This window comes from Pyxicephalus adspersus, chromosome 12 (assembly GCF_032062135.1).
Source record: "Pyxicephalus adspersus chromosome 12, UCB_Pads_2.0, whole genome shotgun sequence".
In the NCBI taxonomy this organism is placed as follows: domain Eukaryota; kingdom Metazoa; phylum Chordata; class Amphibia; order Anura; family Pyxicephalidae; genus Pyxicephalus; species Pyxicephalus adspersus.
In genome coordinates, this window is record NC_092869.1 from 24,268,980 (window position 1) to 24,295,316 (window position 26,337).

Sequence of the window (26,337 nt, forward strand, 5' to 3'; positions counted from 1 at the left end):
AGTTATTGCTACCTTTATAAGGTAATACCTGGATTTACAAAGGCATTGGTGCTCAGAAAGAATTTATTTTCTTTGTATTTATATGGCTATTGAAAAAACAATTCAATTTCCATGGCAAGAATTCAACTTGAATATAACATATATTTAGGTGAAATTACCCAGAAGAAATTGGTCACATTGGAGACACAGCTAAAAAAAATGTTAATACAAATATAAGATCGTATTTCCTAAAGAATATTTGGAGACGGATTGTTTTTATGATTAATATGTTTTTTATATTACAGGATGCCAGTTGAAATTTAAAACAAGTAACAGTCAGTTTTTGCTGCAATTCTGTTTAATATGCAACAAAAATGAAACTAAGCTGGTGTTTATGGTGTGTTTGTGCTTCAATTCCATCTCGCTCTTTCCTGCTGGTGAATCAAAGTGAGCCGCTAGCTGTAAAAAGCCATGAATCAGACAGAGAGCAGGCATTTCGAGTCATATCTCTGACTGAGATCACTGGGAAATGGAGTGACTGTAGGAGCATTTACCTTGATTACAATCAATAACGTTGCAGAACTCCCGGACGTTGTTTTCATTGATCTCTGCTTGCTTTCTCTCGATGAATGCCAATATCCTTCTGTCGATCTACAGGGAGGAAACACGGGAGGAAAGAAAGCAGTGAGGGGGGAGTTGGAATCAGCTGTGTTAAAAACCCCACACAGCATGCGTGCGGCCATCTACTTTAGAAACTTGGCTTTGATTTCGGACACTCAAAAATGAAATTCTGAAAGCTAAAGTGGAGAAGAGCTGTGAAGAGCACTGTAGAGACAGCAATATCACAGCATCTCAAGGCAGACTTATGTCAAGGAAAAATATAGGTAAAAAGTGACTTAGTTCTATGAGAAAAAAAACACAATAAAAGAGTCCAATACAAATGTTTACCTGACGGTATATGTCAGGGTAAAGTTTGCATCCTCTTAAACTACAACTTTTTGAGTGGCTGCAATGAAAGGCTCTATTTTATGCATATTATCAAATCAAAAATGTACCGTGGCAAAGTACAGCACCTACAGTCCATTTAATAAGGAAAAGTTGCATTACATAAGAGGAACGGTTGTGGATGTTCAGTTTGCCACTGTTATACTGTGAGGGCAACTAAATTAACAAAGGACATAAAAAGCCTCAGCCACATGGAATGAAGGTGATTATCCCCATAGGTAGGTGGGTATGTGTGTAAAATATTTACTGCATCTCACCAATGCATCCACATTATCCCAGGTTGGCTATTAGAATGTCCCTACTTGACGCAGCATGTAACAAAAGCAGATGCATTCTTACTTTTCTATCTGCTTATGTCTTAAAGACTCATGATGCATTAGTGATCTCCAGTCGTGGGAAGTATCTGATGCTTACAGTGTGTCACTTACATGTTTCCCCTATTATTATTATTTTAATAGAACAGGATTTATATAGAGCCAACATATTATGCAGCACTGTATATATACCCTAAAGGAAACTTGTGAGCAGGCAGGATATGATTAATGAAGATACAATTATGTATATTTTGAGGAATGTATACTGTAATCCATGGGAACTGCGGCAGGCTAATAATACTAACCCAAAAGGAAATATGTGAACAGGGAGGATTTTAGTGATGGAGACAAATGATGTCTATTTTTCCATCAAGAATTCTTACCTGAAAATTTCCTTAGAATGTACAATGAGCCAAGCATGCAAAACTCAGAGTACATCTGCTGGTATGGAAGTTTGTGGACAACATTGGAGAAGGGAATAGTTCTACTTTAAAAAGCCTTTTTGTGTATTTGCAGCATTGCATAATATGACAAATCTAACACTGGTCCAGTGAGGAATAGATTCCTCTTGCTGTAAAACAATGCCCAGACTTATGCAGCCAGAGTTCCTGGATGATGAAGGCATTATGTGTGAATCCTTTAAAAAGGATTCACACAATTTTTCAGGGTTCTCCCCAGGCCCCTTTAGCTGGGTGCACCACCCGGCACTTTTCAGCACCCACCCGGCTGTTTTTGGGTGGTTACTAAAGGTTTTTGTTCACAATACAGGGGCTGCCACCCACCTAAAACTTCTTCCCACCCAGCTTAAAAATATTTCTGGGTTGAGCAGTTTTTACCCAGGATTTAAATGTTTATGTACCAGAATTTAATTCGAAAAACTGTGAATGAGTGAATCCTGTGTGTCATGTATAAATAGGTCCCCAGGTGTTAAATATAAATTTCTTATTTTATTCTGCAATTTGCCAGTTTATTGTTACATTAAAATTAAGTTTTACCTCTGATTTTCCTGCTTGTATCTGTACAACGGCAGGATCGGTTAAACAGCTGGTGTTTGGCACCCCTTTCTCTGGAATACATTTGGAGGCAACTTCAGAATCAGCCTTCTTAGTTTCTTCCACATCTGCAGTAGGGAGATTGGTTACAGCATCCTCTGAGCTGATATTCTTCTCTTCTTTACCAGTGGCTAGAGACTGAAGGTGAGCTAAAAGGGGCTAAAATGAACAAGTACAGGCTTAGCTAAATAAAAAAAGAACCTGTAAAACCTGCCAGAATCCAACAATAAGTATCCATTTAATAGATGTAAATAAAGAATGGAACATATTGTAGCTTACAGTTCTTAGATGTTACAGCAATATGTACTATAATAGGGATAAGCATCATTGTCACAACTGTAAAACAATTCTCAACTTAATTCATCTCTATACCAAAGGAAGGTGTTCTGTAGTTCACAAAGGTAACCAGTGAACCAGGAACACTATTTGAGATAACAATTAAGACAGTACTGGACTTGAAATTTTTCTGTCAGGGTATATTTTTGGCTTTATTAAACAGGTATAACAAAATTATTTCAATTGTATGGTTACAGCTAAAGTTTAAACTGCTTACATAGACCATGTGTATTGCAGGTAAAAACCTTGGTATTTCTCTTAGCCCTCAGCCCTGATGCAAGCAGTGGGCTGCTTCTTGGGAGAAATTACAAAATCCCTTTAATCTGTAGACATGAATGGTGCAATTGGTTACTGACTGCAGTAGGCAAGACCGACATAAAATGCAGAGCCTTGGTGATTTAAAGAACTGAAACCCAATGAATATGAAACAATGAATAAAATAGGTGGATACAGACATTTAGTCAGGTAGAAAGAAACGGCTAGATGATGCAGGGCATTCTGCAGCCAGGAACAAGCTGTCTTGCTATAAACTTTGAATGTGAGAATCTGAGTGTGCACTAAAATCAGAATAAGTAGTTTAGTACAGGAGAGGAACGTGTAGAGTTTTGTAATAAATTAGAATCCAGAGTTCAGATTTACCTGTCCAAAGTGGAAGAAAAAACAAAGTTTATTGTAAGAGTTTATTTATATTTTAAGGGTCTGTATCCAACACTGTTCTTCAGTAACATACATTATGTGCAACAGTGAACTGAAATTCATTGTGCATGGCACCCTAAAGCACATCACAATATGGGGTTAAGGCACTTCTATGAAGTGTGGGGTACTAGCAAAAAATGCTGCAGGTCTGATATTTGGCTGTTGAATGTTAATGTGTGATGTAACTGACCCGACTAATGCTTTTTATTTTGCATCTGTGGTTCTCCATTGATATGCCACCTTTTAATGTTATGTCCCTTTAATACATTTTCTGGTTGAATCATGACTTGGTCGTGAGCAATAAGACTGACCTAAGCCTTACTCTTAATTGGATCTTAATAAGTTAGTTCCCATTTTTGACTTCTCGGTTATTTATAAATTGTACGTATAAAGTGCCAACATAATGTGCAGTGTTGTACACTAAAGAGGGGGTTGCAAACAATGGACAGATACAAACCATGACACAGGAGGTGGAAATTAAAATATTTTTGAGGAGTATTTTAAATCCCTAAAAATGTATAAGTATAAATGACAATGGTGACAGATTAAACTTCAAGGATATGCAAGTAGAGATGCGTGTGTGTGAATATAAATTGGCTACCATCATTTACTTTCTGAGACAAACAAAAAGAAAAAAAGAAAGTCCACTGTGGTTGGAGGTTTTAAATGGTATATCTCCTGTCAAACGCTTTCTTGTATCCACAGCTGCTATTGCACAGTCATTTCATATTATTATAACCATCTTTACGTTTCTAAGCCAGCGTCAAAGTTTACCTCCTATACATTTCACTTTAAGAGGTAATACTCCAAGTATATCAAAATTAAAAGAACACCTTCTGTAAACATGCCTCAAAGAGAGATGCCTCAGATTCCTCAGAAAGAAGAGTGACAATCCTTTTAGTGCCATTCAATTTATTGGCCATATAACATTTTTCCCATGACAAAGGCCTTATGTATGAAGGCATGAGTATACATTATTATACACAGTCCTCATGTGTTCTGGAGTAACAGACCAGCCAGAACTGTAACAATTTTTTATTCTTTGTGTGAATGCATACTTCTGGATTCTGACACATGTAACACTCATTGCCTTTCTGTCAAGGCTACAGAAGACACTGATCTTTTATAAGTGTGGAAAGCAGCACACATCACTGTACATTTACTTGTTTAGGTGCAAGACAATCATTTATGGCAAATATTATATACATTTTTTTTTCAAAGATTAGTCAGGGGGAGTATTTTAAAGTGGCACCACATACTATAAATTTTTGATTTTTTCAGGATTTTAGTTACCTATCAATCAAATTACCAATATTAAAATTATAATATAAATATATTTTGTATGTGTCACACACCAGAACACATGAGGTGGACCAAGCTTCTAGCTTTCTTTGTATGCACTTACAATAACAGCCAAGTTGGTAAAATATATTATTTTTTTGGAATTTTATAGGTGCCTACCAAACAAATCACCAAAAATAAAATGATAAAATTTCGAATTATTGTGTGATTCTTTAAAAACAATCAAACAAAGAATGAATTATATTGATACATGTTCATCATTACACAATGCATTACATTACTGAATATTTATGTTCCTATTATATTGTGTTTCTATCGTCCTTGACGCATTTCACCAACGGCTTCCTCAGAAGGATATCGCAACAATGTTATCGATTTCAAAGCAGAAAAATAAAACATTCTATTATTTGATTTCCATATTGTGCTTTTAATGAAACCATGAAGATAAGAGATGCACCTACTCAGAACAAATAATAAGATGTTTTATTTTCCTGCTTTGAAATAGATAACATTGTTGCGATTAATAAGTTATGTCCTTTGAGGAAGCCTTTGGGTGAAACGCGTCAAGGACGATGGAAACGCAATATATTAAGAACATAAATATTCAGTATTATGGAATGCATTGTGTAATGATGAACATCTATCAATATAATTCGCTGTTTGATTGTTTTTAAAGAATCACATAATATTTCAAGATTTTATAATTTTATTATTAGTGCTTTGTTTGGTAGGCACCTTTAAAATTCTGAAAAAAAATTATATTTTACCAACTTAACTGTTATTGTAAGTATATACAAAGAAACTAAAAGCTTGGTCCATCTCATGTGTTCTGGTGGGTGGCACATACAAAAATATAATCTCAAAGCCAGGCTGAAGGATTCAAAGAGAACAATGCAACTCTGTAAGTGTATTATGAGAGGTATGCTTTAAAAATGGGTTTTATTAAGCTTGAACTACTGCAATGTCTATTGCATTAACAGCATGGATTTCCAAAAGTTGGAAAATGAATGAAAATTTTTCACTGGCAAAATGAACCGACATATTTTATGTTGATTTTCAAGCTTTGGCATTTGAATGGTAAATTGTCTACATATGTTTAGCTAAATCTACAGTATATGTACATGTTTTTGATAAGCTTATGTGGATTCCATTTATGGTGGGCCTAGCAATATATATTTTTAAATAAATGTTCTTCCCGCTTATGTAATCCCATTGACTAAATAATTCTACAAATGAGAAAAATGGACTTTGTAAAGTGCTTTAAAATATGTTAGCTGTAGCTTTTTGTGTTGCCATGTATCATAAATTGACCCCTTCCACAATCTGATAATGTCTTTTTCATATGGCTTATTGGGAAATAGGCTAAAATAGGAATCCTATTTCAAACTATATACCAACAAGGTCCTAAAAAATTTCTTTTACATCCAAATATTTAGCACTACATGTTTTTCTTGCTGACTCTGTTTTGGCAGAACACAGGAAGAACCTATATATAGCAGTACAAAATGGCAAAAACACAGGTCATCAAGGAATTACAAATGGAACGTTCTTGGCAACAGCTTAGAAAACTCTTTATGGCTAGATTTATTGTAGAGAATTGAATCAATATTAGAATGGCAAAGAACTAACTCTTTGAAGGCTTCTATGATTAGGCCTCAGGGTGGGGAGAAAGGCATCAGCGGATGAGGGCAGAGGTCTGGTGACAAGACACTGGAGATTGGCTTGACTACATGTATGTGTTTTAAGTCGGTGTAACAGTAACTACAATAAATTCCTTTGGAAGCGTGGTTTGCTTGTATATTAGGTGTGCGGTGGAGTGGAGCTATGTCATAGCCAGCAACAGCAGTTGAAAATAACTGGATAACTCGGTCTAAGAGCTGCTAAATGGGTATTTATGGTCAATGAATGTATTTTTTTTAAGAGGACAAAAATGCATATGCTGGCATTAATAAAATTCTTGATTTAAAAAGTATATATACTTTTCTTTAGTACTGAACACGCTACACGATTATATATTGAAAAAAAGTAGAGATTACCTGCAGATCAGATATATGCTGCTGAAGAACACTGTACAGGAATGCAGGGCCCACATCTGGAAGGCACTGAATCTTATCCCAGTTAATAGTAAACCTCACTGCATCTTCAGACTGTTGAAGCTTGGAAGAAAAACAGAAACAAGTTAATCTACATTTTAAATAGCTGAATTTACATACTCTACTTGCATGGCTCATATCAGCCAGATGTCTGCATGGAGAATGCTGCGCAGGTGTCAGTTAACTATTTAAAGGCATTCCACTAAATATGCACCCTTTTTTAAATAGATTCCAACATTAAAACACACATGTATAACTACATCATACTCTACTTACTGCATCTGAAATTGTATATAATAGTAATAATATAATAGTTTTACCAACTGTGTGCAGCACCACATGATAAAGGCATGCATATAAAGAACATCTATCCCTCGCCATTTCTAAATTTTTGCCTAAAATGCACATAATTTAAGTTGCACATTATAAATACTGAAGCAAAAAAGTATTTAAAGATATTTACCTTTTTAAATTATATTAGGTCTTTCAATACAACCAGTGATGCCGGGGAACATGGTCAATAAAACATTTTACATCAGATTTTTGCTTTCCTATGCTATGGGAACTGTAACTGAGAGTCCCTAGTCACTGTAAATATCAAATTCTTGTAGTAAGGCATCATCTCCACATTTCAAACTTTAGTGCCAAGAGCAATAAAGAAGAATTTTGTCCTAAGGCTTGGTTAGCTATCACCAGAGCCCCAGGCCATTCTGCACTGTTACTGCAGACCATGACTAAACAGCAATGAGGAAATTTGCTCCACATACCTATTATTTGAATAAGAGATGATATTTAAAAAAAATTGGGCCTTCGGAAAGGTAAGCATAGTGACTTTTTTAGAAAGTATGTAGATCTTCACAACTAACCCTATATTGATACAGTAACTTTAGGTGCCAGAGGAGAAAACATGAGCCATTTGCTGCACTGTGCTTACGTAATCATTGGAAATCAGAAATGGCAGCAGGGCACCCGATTGGGTTTGGCTACTCCATAGGAGGATGTGTACCTCTAGGGCAAAGCAAATCACAAATCAAACTAAAAGGTACAGCATTGATTAGAACCAAAACATCTAGTCTATGTGTGTTAACATTTATCTATGAACAGTTAGTGATACAACATTGCACTGTGTAAAGCCTTGTGTAATATGCTGAATATGAAGGTTGTGTAATTTGAGTTGTGAAATTGCACTCTCTTTTTATTTTTCCTCCACTGTTGCCAAATAAAGGCATTTTACTGTTCCTACCTCCCAGACCTCCCTAAGGTTTGCAGTGTGTAAATATGAATTATTCGCTTTCTAGTAGTTTTCAGGTATGTTTCATTAGGACGGTCTTCACGCTAATCTTTGTGTCCTCGCCAAGGATGATTATTCTCTGTGGCCAAGCCAAGTGTATGTTGAAACCAAAGAATGCAACAAGCTGTAAACATTGCCTCTGGGGTTAAATTTGAGTTGTTTTTTTAATTATATTTACCCCTTTTTAGGATACCCAGTTTGGAGTTTCAGCCAAATCAAGCAACCTTCTAATCCAGATAGACTATAAGAACACAAAATAAATCTCCAGTTGAAGGATAAGCGACCCACAGTGATTTCAATTCTCCTACAGGGTTTCAGCCAACATGGGAGCAACTCTGTAGTGCCAGGTGAGTCGTCTGTACCAATCTTCTAACTAGCCACACAGTTGTTACTAAGACCTGGTCACAAGCCACCCCTTAAGATGTTCTAGCTTCCCCTTTATTGACAAACATTTACACCTAAGCAATCTATGCAAGCATTCATTTGAAAAAAAAATCTTTCAGAAGTCAAAATATTCATGCAAATTGGCCTGCAATCCTTAGTTATATCATCCTTTCTGGCTGTAATTAGGAAATACATTTAACATAAAGCCAAAGCTAATGTGGACAACTATTCCGCTGCCAACCCTGGGGATTTAAATTTCAGATCTACTAGAGAAGGGTTAGAACCCTGTCAAGTTTTAATTGCTGGGTAGATTCATTGTTTGTCCTACTGACCAATAACACTGAGATGCAAAGTAATTTAAGGATTTCAATTCTGAATTGTCAATGGGTTAAGGCAGGGGTGTCAAACTGTGCCCCGGGGGCCAAATCTGGAGGATTTGGGAAAATGAATGGCATCTGGGCCCCCCTGCCCGCCAATGCCTTCTGCAGCGAGTGATGCCGCTACCACAATTCAGGACATCACTGGGGTCCACAGAGTTCTACAGACGCAAGTAATGCCGGGAACTGCAATCCCGGCACCACTCGCGTCTATGAAACAGCTCTCTGCCTATGCGGCTCTGCATTGGGTAGTTCCATGGACGCAAGCAATGCTGGGAATTGAAGTCCCAACGTCACTTGTCTTCTGTTTCTTTTCTGAGGCCGGTCGCTATTCCTAACTCACAGCAGGAGAAATTTCCAACGTTTTGAATATTGGAAGGGATGTTCTGTATGGTTGTATGATTTTTTATACGATTCCAGACATATAATACATAACTTAATGTTCTGATGAACACTCACCTCCATTTCCTGAGGAAGCAGAGTTCTGTAAAACGCGTAGAACAAAAAAAGAGGATTCACATGTGCCTATATGTAAATTCACAATTATGTCATCTTTATGAAATGTAGGTATAGACGTGAGAAGGAGGTTGTGACATTTGTAAATATGGTATGTTTTTTATCTTGCTTTGTTAATACCATGTTTTTTAATAAAATTAATTGACAATCTGGTAAAAAAAATATGTTGTAAACATACCACAAAACATCCCTTCCAATATTTAAAAAGTTGGAATTTTCAAATTCCTTTACTAGGTAAATAGTTTAACTGGGATGTGGTTTAAATAATATCCACAGGTCACTTATGTCATGATTTTTGACATGTTTTTGGGAGGTTACTGAAAAGTTGGGTCACAATACAGGGGCTGACACCTACCTGCCACCCAGATTACCATTTCTGGGTTGAACACTGTACATCAGGGGTGCCCATACTTTTTTGGCTTGCGAGCTACTTTTAAAATGACCAAGTTACAATGATCTACCAACAATAAAAACTTAAGTTAAGGACTTAATAACTCCTGTGCGCGGTAGAGTTTATTTTGAAAGGCAGGGCTCCGCGATCCACTCGCATTGTCTTTGCGATCTACCTGTAGATCACTATTTACCTGTTGGACACCCGGATGTATATGATCACAGCTTTGGACACGCACATGTGAGATATATGACCCATGTGCCGCTCATGCTGTAACTGGAAGATCATTATCCCACCAGCTTGTGTCACATAATGTGTGTAAACCCAGCCACAGGATGACAGAGGAGAGCGAGCGCCAGCATTAAAAATGGCAGCACTGAGGAGAATGAAAACTATCCATAAGCTGCATGGAAGACATTTGTGTGTTTATATATGTAATATATAAACACTTTTTTATTTGTTTAAATATTTAAGGACCCCAAAATTACAAAGTATGGGAGAGCAGCCCAATTATCCCTCCCATCCATGGACACCAAAGACCACAATATAAATATCTGCTTCCACCAGACACCTATTATTGTTAAACAGGATTTATTTAGCGCCAACATATTACGTAGCGCTGTACAATAAATTCTCCTTCAGGCCTAAATGATAAATATATATATATATATATAATCAGATATGGGAGGCAGTGTCCATACAAGAACAGCTACCTCTGCTGTTTATACTGCAGCCGGCCATTGCACACCACACAAAGAATACACAGCTGAACAATGTGCTGTGACAGAACCGGGCTCCCTATTCCGGAGCTCACCTTCCCCACACAGCCGTGTAAGGCTTCCAGGATTCCCTGCAGCGCCCCCTTATTCGCCTCCGCCGCCCTCTCCACTCCAGCCGCCATTATTCCGATAAAAGCTTCTGAACGAGTTCACCACACAGAACCAGGCCGGGGGCTGCCAGAAACCATAGCAACGCGACCGGCGCACACGTGATGACGTCAGCGCGCAGTGATTGGCTGGTTAGTTTGGGCGCTGAGTTCGGGGTGGTGTGAGTCAGGGGTTGTGGCAGGGAGCTGTGGTAATAATTGTCTCCTCATTACAGTCAATGGACGGTTTTCCTGGTTGGTGGTGGAGGTCATGAAGACTGTGTGACCGATAAATGAGTTAATAAACAACATAATACACTATATATTGAGTGTCATAGTCCCCTGTATCCACCGGAAGTCTATAACTGGGTCTACTTCCTGCGCAGTGTGCAGCCAGCTATTGTGTCACCTGTAATTATTATTATTATTATTATTATACACGTGTTATGTGTTCATATGAGCTGAACATACACTGTGCAATCTTCAATAAAGTGGAGCTAAGTGTGAATAACACGTCCTGACCAGTATTATGTACACCAGCGGTCGCCAAACTTTCGGACCTCATGGACCAGTAAAATTATACCTTTGGACCCTGCAGACCATTAATATGGATTTTTTTTTAAATTAATACATTTGTAAAGAAATGATCTTCCTAATGGTGACAAGGACTGTGAAGGCTCTGATTCATTGATCACCTCTTGGTCAAGTGAAGTATTACTATTGTTACTAATATCATTAGTTATATTATCTTTGTTATTACTAAAAAAATGCAAAATATTTTCTTTTTTGTCACTCATTATTGACTTATTTTATTCGGTTACATACAGTTAAGGTCATACTTACCTAAAAGAACATCTGAGAAATAAACAAATAAAATAAAACAATCGGATGAGAATCGGTATTCTCAGCTGCGGGGTGACTGCTGTAATGGTGGAAACAATACTGAAGTGTACCGCTCGACAATGGTTGACGTCACGCTGCGCCTCCCATGTTTTTACGTCTCTAGTTCGTGAATTTAGTGCAGTATAAAGGCAAAAATTGTTCAGAATATAAGAATTTATTAGAATAATATTTTTGTTTTATTATTAATAAAACATAAAAAATTGCAAATAATGTCCAAATTTTTCTGTGGACCACCAAAATTTTCTCATGAACGACTGGTTGTCGGACACTGATATACAGCACAGTTAAGCTGTATGGGGGGTGAGGAGGGGAATGAGCACCCTTGCTCCGTCCTCCTCCATAGGCTATCACTAAAGCTACATACACATGCTGGATAATTGTCGCCTGAGACAAACAACCAAAATCTGAACAATAATGGGGGACTGCTGTCACAGCCTAGATGTTTGCCCGAGACAAACACGAATATTATATACTGTGTGTACAAGCCTGGAATTACTAAAACTGTTTCATGAGGACAGGTTTAGATCTAAAGGACATTGTACAATGGTCACCCTCAGAACATAGTAATGACATAGAAGCTTGGTGATAGATCCACAGTGTGCAGTGAGATGTGGGTATTACACACACCTAGAAGGGTGGAATGATGATGGTTCTGCAAATACTTCTGTTTAACAGTCTAAATACCTAAAAAATGAATGTACTATGTGATGCACAAACCTATTAAAACAGAAATCTTCTTTTACCTTTCTGACTAAGACAAATCTTTCTTTTTTGTGTTTCACATGCTCCCCTTCCCAGACACTGCAGATTGTAGTGGGAGGGATTAATAAATGGGGACAATGTCAATCTAGCATGCAGTGGGAGGGACTGGGTGGGGCCTGGTGCTGATTGACAGTGAAAACTTGATAGCCACGCTCCTTATTATCACATTGTAGTGAAAGCAGACACAGCTGATATGTCAGTGACAACCTTGCCACTTGGTGCTAGAACTCTATAACTATACAGCGGAAGGAAGGAGACTGTAGGTTAGCACACTTAAAGGGGTGGGTTTGGGGGGCTTCTGTTTGAATGTTTTTATATCCTTTAGTTAAAATCAATCATAAGAAGGTTATATTTGTGTTTTCTAGTATATTGCATGCTCAAAAAAAATCCAATTTTTCACTGCTTATTGGGTGCTTTGAAACATATTTGAACATTTTTTAAGATCTCCAGCAGATAATATTTATTAAACTGGAAGTTTCTTAAAACGCAGAACTTATATACTGCCTGCCATGGAAAATTACATTTTTTTAGTTGAGTTTTCAAAAGAAACAAAAGGTAACAAAAATACCAATAACAGTACAGGCTACAGCATATATTTGTAAGCTTAATTAAATGAGGAGAAATCAAAACGATATAATACAAGCAATTATTGAACTGTGTAGGGATGAACTTACAGAAGAACTGTAGTAATAATGAACAAAAAAATGACAGGACCAGGAACAATAGGCGAACTGGGGTTGGGGTAATAGAAGCCTAAGTATAGCAAACTCCACAAGGTACAAAAGGGCATTGGTTAGCCAGTGGGGTCTCCCTGGGGAAGGGAGCCAATGTGTTGTCTAAATATGTTTATTGGGGATAGTAAGTATGATTCCCAATGTGCCCAGATAACTGTAAATGTTTCAAGGGAAGTTGATTTCCAATGTCTCGATATGAGACATTTAGCCGCTGACTACAGACTTTTTTTATTAAGCACACTAAAATTCAAGGCACATTGTGGTGCTCTGCAGAGTTGGCTGGCACTTAAGCTGGCACTTACTGTACTTTGGTGTGCCATTGTAGTCATGGAGTGCCTTGTGTTATTGTTGTGATAACATGTATGCATAGGTCTGAAGGGGCTAACTATTCTTTAAAATAACATAGCCAAGTGCTGCATTTAGTTTCAAGTCTTCCCACTGAAAAAAAGACAGACAGCCCATGGCCATAGGATTGTACATAGGATAGTTTTTCACCTGTCTGTCTTTTCCTTTTTGTCTCTGACAAACGGCTCATGGGAAAATGCCAATAAGGTCCAAGGGAAATGGGATTCTCATCAAATTTGGTGGCCACACAAAATCTAATGTCAATTTTTTTTACCATGTTAGGGTAGATTTTAAAGATAGATATAAAAATAGATCTGTAAATCCAAACAATGAAAATACATAAAAGCATGATTTTATTGAAATGTATCAAATATTATTGTGGGATGGCCCCTGCCATGCTCTAGAGGAGTTTGTGTGAGAAGTTGGCCATAGATTTGCCCCCAGTGCTCCCAATCAAAAGAAAGATTTCTTAAAACAATAAAATGGCCCACTCAAATGTGGATCTCAACCACCTGTTGTGGTCATATCCTTTCACAGTATCTAAATAGTCTGTCAGGAGGACTTCCGTATAGGATACAATTACTGGTCATCAGAGAGGATCCAGCCACCATCAAGATATGTGACAAAGAGGTTGTCATGCAGTACTCTGGGCATTTTGAGCTTCTTCTGGGATGGTGGCCTTGCATAGGGGATCCAATATAGTGCATTCATATTTCATGACCCAAATACTGAGGTCTGTTCTTGGGCATTGAGCATTAAAGAGCCAATTAGCCTTGGCCCTCCTCACTGTATTTCCCCTCTGCCTTCTGGAGGCAGTAGGTCCTGTTGAAGACTTTTGTTGACTGGCACACAACTTAATGTGCCAGATCCATTTCTAAGAAGTTTGTCATGGCCACCAAATGAAATCTGTCATGGAAGTCTAAATTTGATTGAGATCAAGTGCTGACAAAAACATTAAACACCCCTAAGTTCAGGAAAGCTCACCTCCACATCACATGTATGATGTACACCAGTAGCAGTTCTGTGACTAGTTCCATTGTTTGCATTTCCTTTGTTAAACAGAACACTGCTTAAAAATATAGTCTTCTGCATATAAATAAATTAGTGGTGTGTGAAGAAAAACTTTTCTGTAGTCTTCCCATCAAGACTAAGTTATAACTCTCTTGGATTTTGTCATACTACCTCTCACAGAGCCTGGTTAAACCAAGCTGTCATTTACAGCCAGCACATCTGTGGCAACTGAACTTCATTGTTGTTTGCATATGTTCGTCTCCAGGATTAGGACATAGTTGTCCTTTTTGATAGTCTAAGCTTAAAGTTAGGGGGTCTCTGGGGAGTCGGCCAAGATCTTCCTGCATTGTATAGAACCATAGTGATGAAGTCAAATATCTAAAATATGGTATATAATAAAAAAACACAAATAAAAAACACCATATGTTCCAGGACTAGGGTGTATGATGAAGACACAGAAGAATGACACGAGATTTATTTTTTGAAATATAGGCTGAGGTGTGCCCAGGGCAACCTGGTATCAGATGAAGAGGGTTAAATGAAGTTGGCCATTAAACTAAGGACATCTAGTGGCAAAACATAAGTACTGCAGGTACTCTGGAATTAAGGTATATTTTTTAGCAAGTGCTGGATATGTTATTTTATTTTCTAATACATTATTCATTTTATTCCTATTTTTATTTAAACCTGGAAATAAAATTAAGTTTAGAAATATATGTTTTATAGTCTTTAAACTGCAAGCCATCTATGTTCACCCAGAAGCCATTCAGTAGTAATTTTACATTATTTATCTATGGCTCTTCATTCTTTTTTGTTATATTCTTTTTTTGTCACATATGTGCACTAGTTGCAAAATAATCTGCCCCCATTCTCCAGGACAAATGCTGTCAATCTAACATAAGCTGCTCCTTTCCCAGGTATCGCCTGTGTATTTTTTATTCCTTGTGAATAGGAAATGGCTTAAAGGGCACCTGGTTTCTACAGGTCCCAGGGGCAGCTGTCTGGCCAGTGAATACCCGATTATTTCTTAACATGCTTTTGGCAGAATCTGTTTTCTTCATTTGCCTTTTCAGCAACATTTTCATTGACAGACTCTGGATATCCAGTTATAGAAATGTTGTCCATCCAAATGGTGAACGGGAACAATTGAGTTTTCTCTGTGGCACATGACTGTGGGAAAGTCTTCTTTAGCTATTCAGGCAATTTTCGTAGCGTTGCTCTGAAGAGCAGACATTGAGGAGAGCAAAAAGTACAATTAAGGAACAGAGCTATTTTGCCATTGAGAGTGTTAGTGTAGCCGGCTTTCTTATGTCATTTTTTTAAGTTAGAGAATTAATAAAGGAAAAGGACCTTGCAGCTTTAGAGGTCCAAGGAAAAGAAATCTAAAAAAAAAAATGCTAATAAAAAAAACTTTTAAATACACTTTTTATTTCTTGGGTGGTTTGTTACTTCAGCTGAAAAAAAAATCAGTCGATAACACTCTGAGCCCTGCATATTTTATGGCATAATTCCTACAAAAGGGATTTGACCTAAAAGTTGTTGAGCACGGATGGGATAATTATATCTGCATTTTGTGTGACATGCTTGCATCAGGCTCTTCTAATAAGATGCTTGAATACGAGGAGTTCTTTTTCTGAGATGCATCTAGCGAACAAATTGTAATCTTCTAATCAGCTGTGTGGGGAATAAAGCTCTGGCAAAAAAATGTAATTCTCTTCGTGAAAAGGCCTTTGTTCTGTCTTCCTTGCCCTTATCATGCTGGATTTGTCTGGCTTTGTTTTAGCTTGCGTACAGAAGATAGTCATTGTTATTCTAAGTGGATTAATATTTTGGGATCACAGGAAGTAACATTTTTCTAAAGAGGCACTGCAAAATAATATACTATATATATATATATATATATATATATAGCCAAAGAGTTTTTACATTATATATGCATCTGTTTTATTCCACTACAAAAGGTATTGTGCTTCATTATCAGCCAATTCCTTTTGGTTATTGCACAAAAAGTCCGCTTTGTATAGAAAAAGATTTCTCAAGACAGAATCAGGTACAACCTCCATTTTCATGGTCTTATTCTTTTTTTTTTCTGTAATACCAGTTTTATTTTATGTGATTGTGCAGTACAGGAGAAAGTCCTAGTTTGACCATACAGCCCAGTCTTAAGCTGCGTACACACGTCAGATTTTTCTCGCTCGATAATCGGCATCGGCCAGATATCGGGCGAGAATCTGGCGTGTGTACAGTCGGCGTCGTTCATCGTCCGTGGATCCGCCAGGATGGATGAACGATGAACGACGAGCGATCCCAATGCAAGGGAAGGGGGAGAGCGCGCAGCAGGGTGCCGCTGTGTCGTTCTCCCCCTCCCCTCTCCATTGAGCAGATTGGTGCTGTATGTACAGCACCGTTCATGCATCGTGTAGTCCTTTGTCGTTGGAAAGGATCGTGAAAGATCCTTTCCAACGACAAAAATTGCACGTGTGTACGCAGCTTAAGGCTATGTACACACGTGCAATAATAGTCGTTGGAAAAGATCTTGCACAATTCTTTCCAATATCAAACGACTGCACGATGCATGAATGAGTGTTGTACATACAGCACCAATCTGCTCTATGGAGAGGGTAGGGGGAGAAAGACAGAGCGGCACCCCGCTGTGCTCTCTCCCATTCACTTTTATTATGATCGTTTGTTGTCCATTGTCTGTGGATCCGCCAGGACGGTCGTTTGGACGATGGACGGCAAGCACTGTACACACGCAAGATTGACGTCTGATATCAACCCTGAGCTGATTATCAGATGAGAACCATTGCACGTGTACGTAGTCTAACAGATCTGGTCAGACAATCCCCCTCAGGGCATTTATGATGGCTGATACTAAGCTTTGTTAACATATAGCACGGAAAGTCAAAATTTACAGATAAAGCTTACATGTAATTCCAATCGCATAAAGTGCCCCTCGATCAGTTATTGGTAGTTGCAGATGGTAAAGAACACTCTGATCACTGTGCACCCCCTTCTGTTTGTCATTGGAAAAGGAGTGTGCAATGGTCCCTTCCCAAATCAAAGGATCGGAGAGAGTTCATGAAGTTGTTTGATGATGATGATGATTCCCCCTTCACAGTTTGGGGGTTGGTTAAACCTACCTATCGTCATAGTTCTTACCAAGGGATAAATACTCCAGTTAACTCTTCTCAAATGTTCAAAAAAGTATTTAATCTTGGTAAGGTTTTAACCACAGTTAAACACTCTTCTACAGAAATTAGATTTTAAAAATTCTACATCAGCTTGAGTTGTTAAAATCCTTAGCCATTTGGCCTACACAGAAAGCTATTCAGCTAACATTATCTGTTAGAAAGAGGCTAAAAACTGTGGATAGATACATTAATGCATATTATTAGTGGTATTGATTTTGAGAGTTGTCAAGTTGTAGAATGATTGAAATACAGAATAATCCCAGCACCGGGTAGTCAGCGTTGTGACACAAACTCATCCTTATGTCATCCCTACAGAGATTTTCCAGTGTTTGGGACAATTCTAATACCAAAGTATATGGTCATCAATGAGGCAGGTATTCTAAACCCTTTATACATACAAAAGTAGCTGTCACCACTTATTTTAGCAGAAACATGCGCCATTTCCAGCAACCACTGCTGTGATTCTGAATTTTATTGTATCTGTATCAATCACTACCACTTCAAAGATGCATATTTCCTTATTTTCCTAAGAGAACATTCAAAGACGTGCCTTACCATTTTTAAGTATTGTTTGAATAAAAGAAATGAAAATATTAAATACAATGTTTACAACAAATTATAAAAATAGATATACAAATCCAATAAAAAAGGGTCTAAAATACAAGGAACACGTCAAAGTACAGGTTTCATTAAAGTTTAAATGATTATTTCCTGAAACCTAGGAGGGCTGTCCACACAATCGCACACTAAAAGTATTTACTGTAAGTGCGATGAAGATGGGTTATGATGCTTAAGTTTATAAAAATAAAGGGGCATTATGTACCTCCTATTATGCCAACACAAGTTTTTGGGGTTTGCTGATCCTCCCTATCCTCACAAGCATTTGTAAAGGTGTACAGCTTATTAAAGGCCAACTTTACTGAACACTGATATATGAACAGTCAGCATGTCATATCCTTTGCTGATTCCAAGGAGAGTCTTTCTCTTCTGTAGTTTTTATTTCTGTGCTCTCTTGACTGCATTTTTCATTTTTTTATTTTATGAAAGTAAATATAATATGAATTAATTTCTAATATTGCAGAAATAGCTTTAATATGCGGGAAGACCAACAAACATTGGTGGGTAATTGGTGACAATCTCATCCCATATCTTGAGATTTTGTACCTGTAAGACCTTGTTCTGAAAGGGCTGAAGACCATCATTGTTTGGGAAGCAACATATGAAGCACACTTGGAAAATGTTTACATAAACATCTGTCTTTACAGCCCAAACCGGTCACTCACCACATACTAAGCAACATTCTGCACCATTAAATGAGCGTTCTGCAGATAGACTTCTGCAGTTCAATTCTTCTGCAGACGCGGACCAGCTTTCACTATCCTTCCTACTTCTCAGTGTGGAATCCCTCACATATCCTTTTACAGGAGTCCAATTCACTTTTGGCCATTTTTTGTGGTTGCTGCTTACTTTACTTATTTTTACATCTGGACCTAAGGGGCATAAACATTATTTTATACTTTGCTAAGTCTTCTCTAGCACATAACTTAACTTCCTGATACAGGGAAGGTTTTTTTCCATATCTCACAATCATAGAACATATTCTTGGTTACCATACTACAGTAGGATCAATTAAAGACCCTCAACACCTCCTCTTGCTCACTACCCAATATGCTGTTGGAACCCACAAAGATCTATAAAAGATCCAAACTTTCATCAAGTTGGTATTTGTATAGGGCTAGGCATGCATGTCCATTTATAGGACAATAACCAGACCTGACAATTGTAAAGTTTTTGCTGCTTTTTGGAATACATGGTACATGGGTCTTCAGTATGCACATAGAAGAGGGTTTTAGGATTAATTAGGGTAATAAATACCAGGCACCATGTAATGTTGGTCAATTTCAAGCTTCAATTTTACCTAATTGTTATTTGTTTAATCTATCACCTTGTGTTTCTTGTCTGCTGTACATGCATGGTACTACATGATGAACTTATATTACTGGCATATCAATAATATTATTTATTACACAGTATTTATATAGTGCCAACATAGTTCACAGCAGTGTACAAAGTCCATAGTCATTTCCCTTCACAATCTAATGTCCCTACCATAGGTATATGTCTTTAGTACAGTCTAAGGTTAATTTGGGAGGAAAGCCAATCAACTTAACTGCATGTTTTTGGAATGTGAGTACCCAGAGGAAACCCACACAAACACGGGTAGAAACTGCAAACTCAATGCAGATAGAGCCCTGGCCGAAATTGGAACTTGGGACCCAGCCCTTCAAAGGCCAGAGTGCTAACCTCATGAGCCACCTTGCTGCCCATTCAGTCTTTATTCAGGAACTCAACCATTCACATGACTGCTGCATTACCTTAAAAAGAAGGTTAGTTGAAAAGAGGCACATGTGTAGGATTTATTATGTTCCATGGGCAGGATCTCTATCAAGGACAAACATGGCCTTTTTCATACCGGTAGCAACTAATGTAAACTGGTGCTGGCTTTGAGGATAAGGCCTAGAAGCAATATTAGAGAATAAACACAAAACATGGGATCTTTGTTTTAATTTCTCAAATTATGTAAGTTAAAAGAAAGGTCATTTTACCAATTAGGTTTTCATAAAACAGTTCCCATTTAAGAAATGTCAAGTCTAGAGCATTTTATTGCTCTTTTCACCCAAGACGGCTGTTAAGCCTTGGTGACTCTTTAAGAGATGTTACGGTTGATTACAGCTTAGTAAATACGGTCTTTGCAATGTATTGCCTATCTTGTGGTTCTGTAGAACGCTCATATCTTTGTGCCCTTTACTTCTTACCTTTCAATTAAATCAGCACAAAAATAAAATATTGTTATCGTTATAATTTTCATTTTACGGGCAGGATGAGTTTAACAGCTCCCAGCCCACATGTCGAACCTTGGAACGCTCAGATAGAAGCAGATTTCTTTCACATAAAACAAAATGTAATTTGGAAATATTTGGCTTGAAAGCTAAATTGCATGCTGGTGAGCTCCCAAGGTTACATTTGATTGAATGGGTGATAAAGAATAAAAGGAAACCATTTTCTGCTCGGCTCTGTAAAAGCCCTGAGTGGAATTTGTAAAACAAATGTTTATGAACACCAGAAAAGCAGTTCGACAATAGTAATTATGTAACAGTGACAAAATAAAGTTCATCTAATCACTGCATTCAGGTCCTGTTATAATAAGACGAATAATTCTTTATTTATAAGGCGCTTTGCAATCATTAAGAGGTTATACATTATAATTACCCAATTACAATTAGCGCTGAATTTATCTGCCTCAGCAGGGTGAACGGCTGACTCAGTTGGATAAGGATATAACCAGTGATCACAGGGTGATTTGAGGTGAGCTTTTTGATCAGTTTTTTGAGTGGAATTTTCCTAAGGAAGAACTCCCTCTAAATTTCCGTCACCCCATGGATTCATCTTAGTAAAACGCTGGGGCTCCCAGTAATCTGCATATACTGAACAGCACGAACGGCTCATCTATACTGAGCTGTGTATATGGCTGCCAGCTGGAATCCATTTGAATAACCAGCTGCATACCCATTCTGTGATGCTTTGCTATGTTGTTGATGGTGGGGTGCACACTGATTAAAACAAATAAAGAGCTGTTCCAGGCAGCAATCACAAATCCTATCCAGCAAATGCTATATTTGTGGTAAATTTGGGAGTATATCCGCTCCTTACTCCTTACAGGGTCACTAAACTTGTGCTGTGCAATGTTCTTTGTCATTGCTTGATGTATCAAAATCACATTTGAACTTTTAAGTCAACCTGAAAATGTGTTAAAATGAATATGTATATGTCTGTATTCAATAGGCTAATAAACTCCTGATGAAGCAGACTTTGTTCTGAGAAACACATCAATATATCATTAGCCTATTTATTATGTTCTAACCTCTGGATTTATTATGTACCAACTTTTGAATTTTTGTGTTGTTGTTAACCAAGTTTTATGAATTGTACATTTTTAAATCATTGGATTATTTCTGAATATATAGTTTGAGGTGTTCAAAAAATATTGTATGCTTTAAAAGTCCCAAGGCCAATGACCCAGCCAAAACAAAGTGTCCTGCAATATTAGATTAAAAGGGATGTGGCGTATTCTAATCATTTGCGTTATTCTAAAGGAGCTATCTTGAGTACATTTGTCAACCTGAAGTTCAGCTTGAACTGTGAGAAATGCTATAGTGCACTTTTATGGTAACCATATCATAACATAGAGAACATGATAGTTGACTGTCTGTTATGATAACCCTCTTGTTTCAGTATTGTGAGTCAATAAACCTATACACAGAAAAGAATTTATAGTCTCCTACAGATGATTGTCCATGGAAATGATCTTTCATGATTGTTTCCAGTGTCAAATGAATGAACGAGGTCTGTCAGAGCAGCCTTCTGTTCTATGGAAAGGAAAGGGGAGAGGACGAGCAAGCAGCACCCCACTGTGCTCTCCTTCATAACCTTACCTGCCTGATGACAGTAAAATAAACACACTTATCCATATCCTGTTGTGGGAGCTTCCCTCTCCTTCTTCGCTTCTTGGTTTTGATTCTTTGCCGTCTTGATTAGCCAGGCCGGGATGACATAACTCTCACGGTAGTTCATTCATCCCCAGAAGATGGTGGAATACCTAGCACATCCTTGCATCCTACGTTGAGCTGCACACACACAGCTCAGCATTTCCTGGACAGCAGCTAATAGCCTGGTCGCTAATTTTCAAAGTGGGACCTTAGTTTCACTTTAAGAGCATTCTCCCCTAGGGTTTGGAGAGGAGAGGTAGAGAAGGGGAGGTTCTATTTTAATTAGTAAACTAAATAACTTCCTCCCCAACAGTGACAACACTGTTGATATAGTTCAATAGGTGAGAATTATCACTTTAGAATAAGAAGCGTTTTACTGGCAGGTAAAACTGAGTTTTTTAAATATTAATTTAGCCTTATGTAAGTGTAAGCTGCAATGTATTATATTTTTGTTCTTGGATTTGGATACAATTTCAAGTTTCTACATTTTGTGTGTGTATGTGTGTGAGAGTGTGTATATGATTCAAAGAACAAGCATTGTGAATTACATTGTACTTATGTTTTATCTAATAAGTACATACTTGTTCAAATACTTTCATAACAGATGGCACTGGGATGTCAGGTCAAGCCAAGAAGTTTCTTAAACAGGCCTATGTCATTTGCAAACCTTTTAGCCATGGAAGACTTAGCAGCTCCCATTAATTTAATGAGCTATAGACTGCTGGCTTAAGGTAAAATAGCATTTAGGCCATTCATTCAGGCATTGCTGAGCTAATGGTAAAATAAACAGTATGCCACTAATACAAATGATCTTTATAGCCCTGCTAGGTGTGTCAAGCTCATCTCGCCAGACTTCACACAGTTTACCTAATAGACATCCTTTCAAAGGCAGCACTTTTATTCTACCGCTTGCTTGGAACACATGCCAAAGTTACTATTAAAGTAAAGTGGAGTATTTGAAATTGTACTCAATGTTGTGGCAATTTTGCTGTACATACAACAAATATAAATAACAGGATTATACTAATATGCAGGTCTGTTGGTCTGGTCCAAGCCTGTTACCTTCAACCAGTCCTGTTGTTCTCCAACCTTCTGTTGTTATCACACCACAGAAGTTTTTTGGAAACTGAGAGCACCCCTCCTCTGGACAGCCAATAAGAAGCATCCATTTCACCCAGACAACAATTTGAAGGGGTGTTTTTAGTGGGGGATCATAGGTGCTTGTAACCTTTTCCAGTAGCACATATTTATTGTAGAGGAAGAAAGGAAACCTTGGTCACTCTATGCAGCCATGAGAACCCCATCCCTTTCTTGTTTTCCCCCAAAATTACAATATGCTTATAAAAAGTAGAGTAGGCAATGCCAATCTATCTGGTGGTGCATGTCTGAGGATAGTATTTCTACACTGCAAGATCTGCAATCACATGCGCCCCTATTGGATGGTATGATAAGTAGTTTGTGTTGTTTGTTATATTCAAAGCTACTGATGTGAACCCCATAGCACAATCAAAAACTACAGAAGCTCAAGTTGTCTTTACCTTCTGTGCAGGTTAGGTAGGATGTAGAGGCTAATACCCAGAATAATGCCTGTATGGGAATATGGGTATTGTGAAAAGCTGTAAACCCATACTAGTCATAAATTACTATTTTGACTCAGGCAGATGAAATCTTGTTGCTGTCTAATACTGATCACCCCCTGTGCCTTACATATAAGTATGGACAGCAGTGAGTGGGAGAAGATCAAGTGCACAATATAGCCAATGTGGGGGTCAGACCAGTCCAGGAGTCAGGGTTTGGGAAAGGTCATCCAATGCAATTTACTTTGCTTTGTGCCAGTAAACCTAAAGAATCTCTACTTCCCAGACCTAGCCCCCCTAGTATACAAATGCCTGACCTCTATATTCTATAGTTTATCACATAATCCTAACTGCTGCATTCTATATGCTGTGTTGTACATTTTATAAACATAACCCCTCCACTTTATGTGGTTTGTAGTGTGGTACATAGTCCTGACCAAAGACATTTCTTCTCTGGTACTTCCCAACTGTTTTACTAAAGTTATTTCCTAAGGTCAGCTTAGACAAAGTGTTAAATGACCCCGATTATCACTAATGTGAATGAAACTAAGTGAACTCATTTTTTGCAGGCATTTACCAGGCAGTGTTGTTGCATAAACCACAGCATATTGTTGGCCATATCAAAAAAGTAATCTCTGTGATTCTACTTATGAATGTATTGATTTGGCTTTATTATTATGTGTCTTGGTAAATTAATTTGGGTCCTGTATTCTGTTTTTGTGTCAAAGGTGGCAGATCAGGATACCTAGCATGGAGGATAAAGAAGTATATTTTCTGCTCTGGTTCCCCCCAGGCTCATTTGGTCGGGCACATATCTATAGGTACATTTTCCAGAAGCCATGCATTATATCCAAACCACCACAATCTCTTTACTGTTTGGGACTTTGTTATTATATGTTTTGTGTATTAGGGCCTTCTGGTGTTTGAGCCCTAGGATGAAAAAGCATGCCTGTGGAATAGCATTCTGTATTATTGTCAGCTAAGCATTTCATTGCTACAAAGTTATTGCCACTCTCAGTCTGAGCACATCTTCCTGTTATTCAGAATTTTCCATCTCTGAGAACAAATTGCTTCTTGATTAGATCCTAATTGCTTCTTGATTGTTAGCTTCTGCCTTAGACACTTGCATCCAACCCCAGCTCTGCCTTTGTGTGGTAGCCCACTGCTATAGTACCTTTACTATTGCAATTGAATTAATAAAACATATAGAAAAGAATTCAGCAGTAAATTCCATACAAATTCCATATAGCACTTCAAATTTGGTTTACTAAAAAAAAACTGCATGCTGTGGGTAAGGGCAAGCCTCGGGCTCCAAGTGCCAGCAGGCCCTAGGCCCTTTTCAATGGACTTGACAAATGTTTTCTAACTGAAACATCTCTTGTACCTTGTAGAAAATAGCCACTTGAAAGGGACCTGCTGGTGGTACTTCTTCAGTATTAATATGACTCTGTATAAATACATTTCTTCTACACATCCTGGTACTTGAGAAGAATTTCTCCCTGAACACGTGCAAAATCAGCTAGCCCCAGAGGAAAGTGCAAATGCCAGACTGAGAATATTACATGTAAAATACACGGAGCATGAAGCGTAATAAATACATGGGATAGATACATGAGATTTTACTGGAAGCATGCTAGCCTTTTTTATTTTGTAAGCAGATGTGTCATAATTAAATGGGATAGCCCACCAAGTGTATGTATATAAAAGGAATTATTGTTCTGTTTTCACAAACCAAGGAGATTTTACTTTGGACTCTAAAAAGCAGAGAATCACACATTCCCTCATGGGAATCTTCCAGGTCCATGTGTTTCAAGGGCAGTAATTGATTCCCACCAGGGAATGATTGAGGGAAAGTTAGATACCCTGTTTTATAAACAGAGCCCTTCATGTTTGTACTGCAGTTTATAAAATGAATCTACACTGTTCTTGGTGTAACCCTGGAGTTAGAAGCAGTTTATATCCATATTGTTCTGTCTCAAGTTTCACTTTATTGAGGGATTTTCCACTTAAGATCCAGTTTGTATGGAGAATTTAGTGGCTTGACAAAATGTGTAGGCATCAAGTATTCATAAAAGTAGAATCAAATCACAGGTGGTTTTATTAGATTGTGTTAGGTAGTAAAATACTTTAAAAATGGCCATAGAAGAACTCGCAGCACACACTGACACACCAAAGTCTTTAACCCCTGGTCAAATTAAGGAATGAGCTAAAATGTCTTAATCTCCCCCTTTGCGTGTTTAAAGTCTTCCATTAACACCCCTAGGATGGAATGCTAAAATAATTCAGTAGGCTGTTTGTTGTAGTCTGCTTCAGGGAATGCGCGGGATTGGCTTTGCCAGGAAGTCGTAGGACCTGTTCATTGCTTGTGGAAATTGGTTGATTTGTGTCTGGGAGGAAAAGTTTTTTTTTTTTAAATTGCCCCATGTAGATCAGTAACTCCATGGCATCCATAACATGCTATGGTCAGAAGGGACAGGCAATGCCACATTTAAGGGATAGTAGGCATACCTGTAACTTTGCAGTCTGTAAAGCCCTATTACAATATGGTTCTCACTATTTAATATCAGATCAGTGCCACTCTGGACTCCTTCCTCTGACACCTAGGGATAGCCTCTGTAATAATGTCACAGGGTCCAAAAAAAATAAATTACCCTTTAGAGGGT

At 37.8% G+C, this 26,337-nt stretch overlaps 1 protein-coding gene across 1 annotated transcript; it reads right to left on the reverse strand.

Annotated features, from left to right (window-relative positions):
* Window positions 1-404: 404 nt before the first annotated feature.
* On the reverse strand, window positions 405-10,714 carry MBIP (MAP3K12 binding inhibitory protein 1). The gene is made up of 4 exons (XM_072428090.1): window positions 10,551-10,714; window positions 6,721-6,840; window positions 2,294-2,509; window positions 405-630 (listed from the first exon to the last, which is right to left on the reverse strand). Exons 1-4 carry the CDS (start codon window positions 10,635-10,637, stop codon window positions 499-501), a joined length of 555 nt encoding a protein of 184 aa, XP_072284191.1. The 5' UTR covers window positions 10,638-10,714; the 3' UTR covers window positions 405-498.
* Window positions 10,715-26,337: the final 15,623 nt, after the last annotated feature.

Coding starts and splice junctions, on each gene's coding strand:
- MBIP (XM_072428090.1), bottom strand. CDS start 10,637: ATGGCGGCTGGAGTGGAGAGGGCGGCGGAGGCGAATAAGGGGGCGCTG. Junction 2,510..6,720: donor AGCATATATCTGATCTGCAG/GTAATCTCTACT, acceptor TGTTCATTTTAG/CCCCTTTTAGCTCACCTTCA. Junction 631..2,293: donor TACAAGCAGGAAAATCAGAG/GTAAAACTTAAT, acceptor TCCTCCCTGTAG/ATCGACAGAAGGATATTGGC.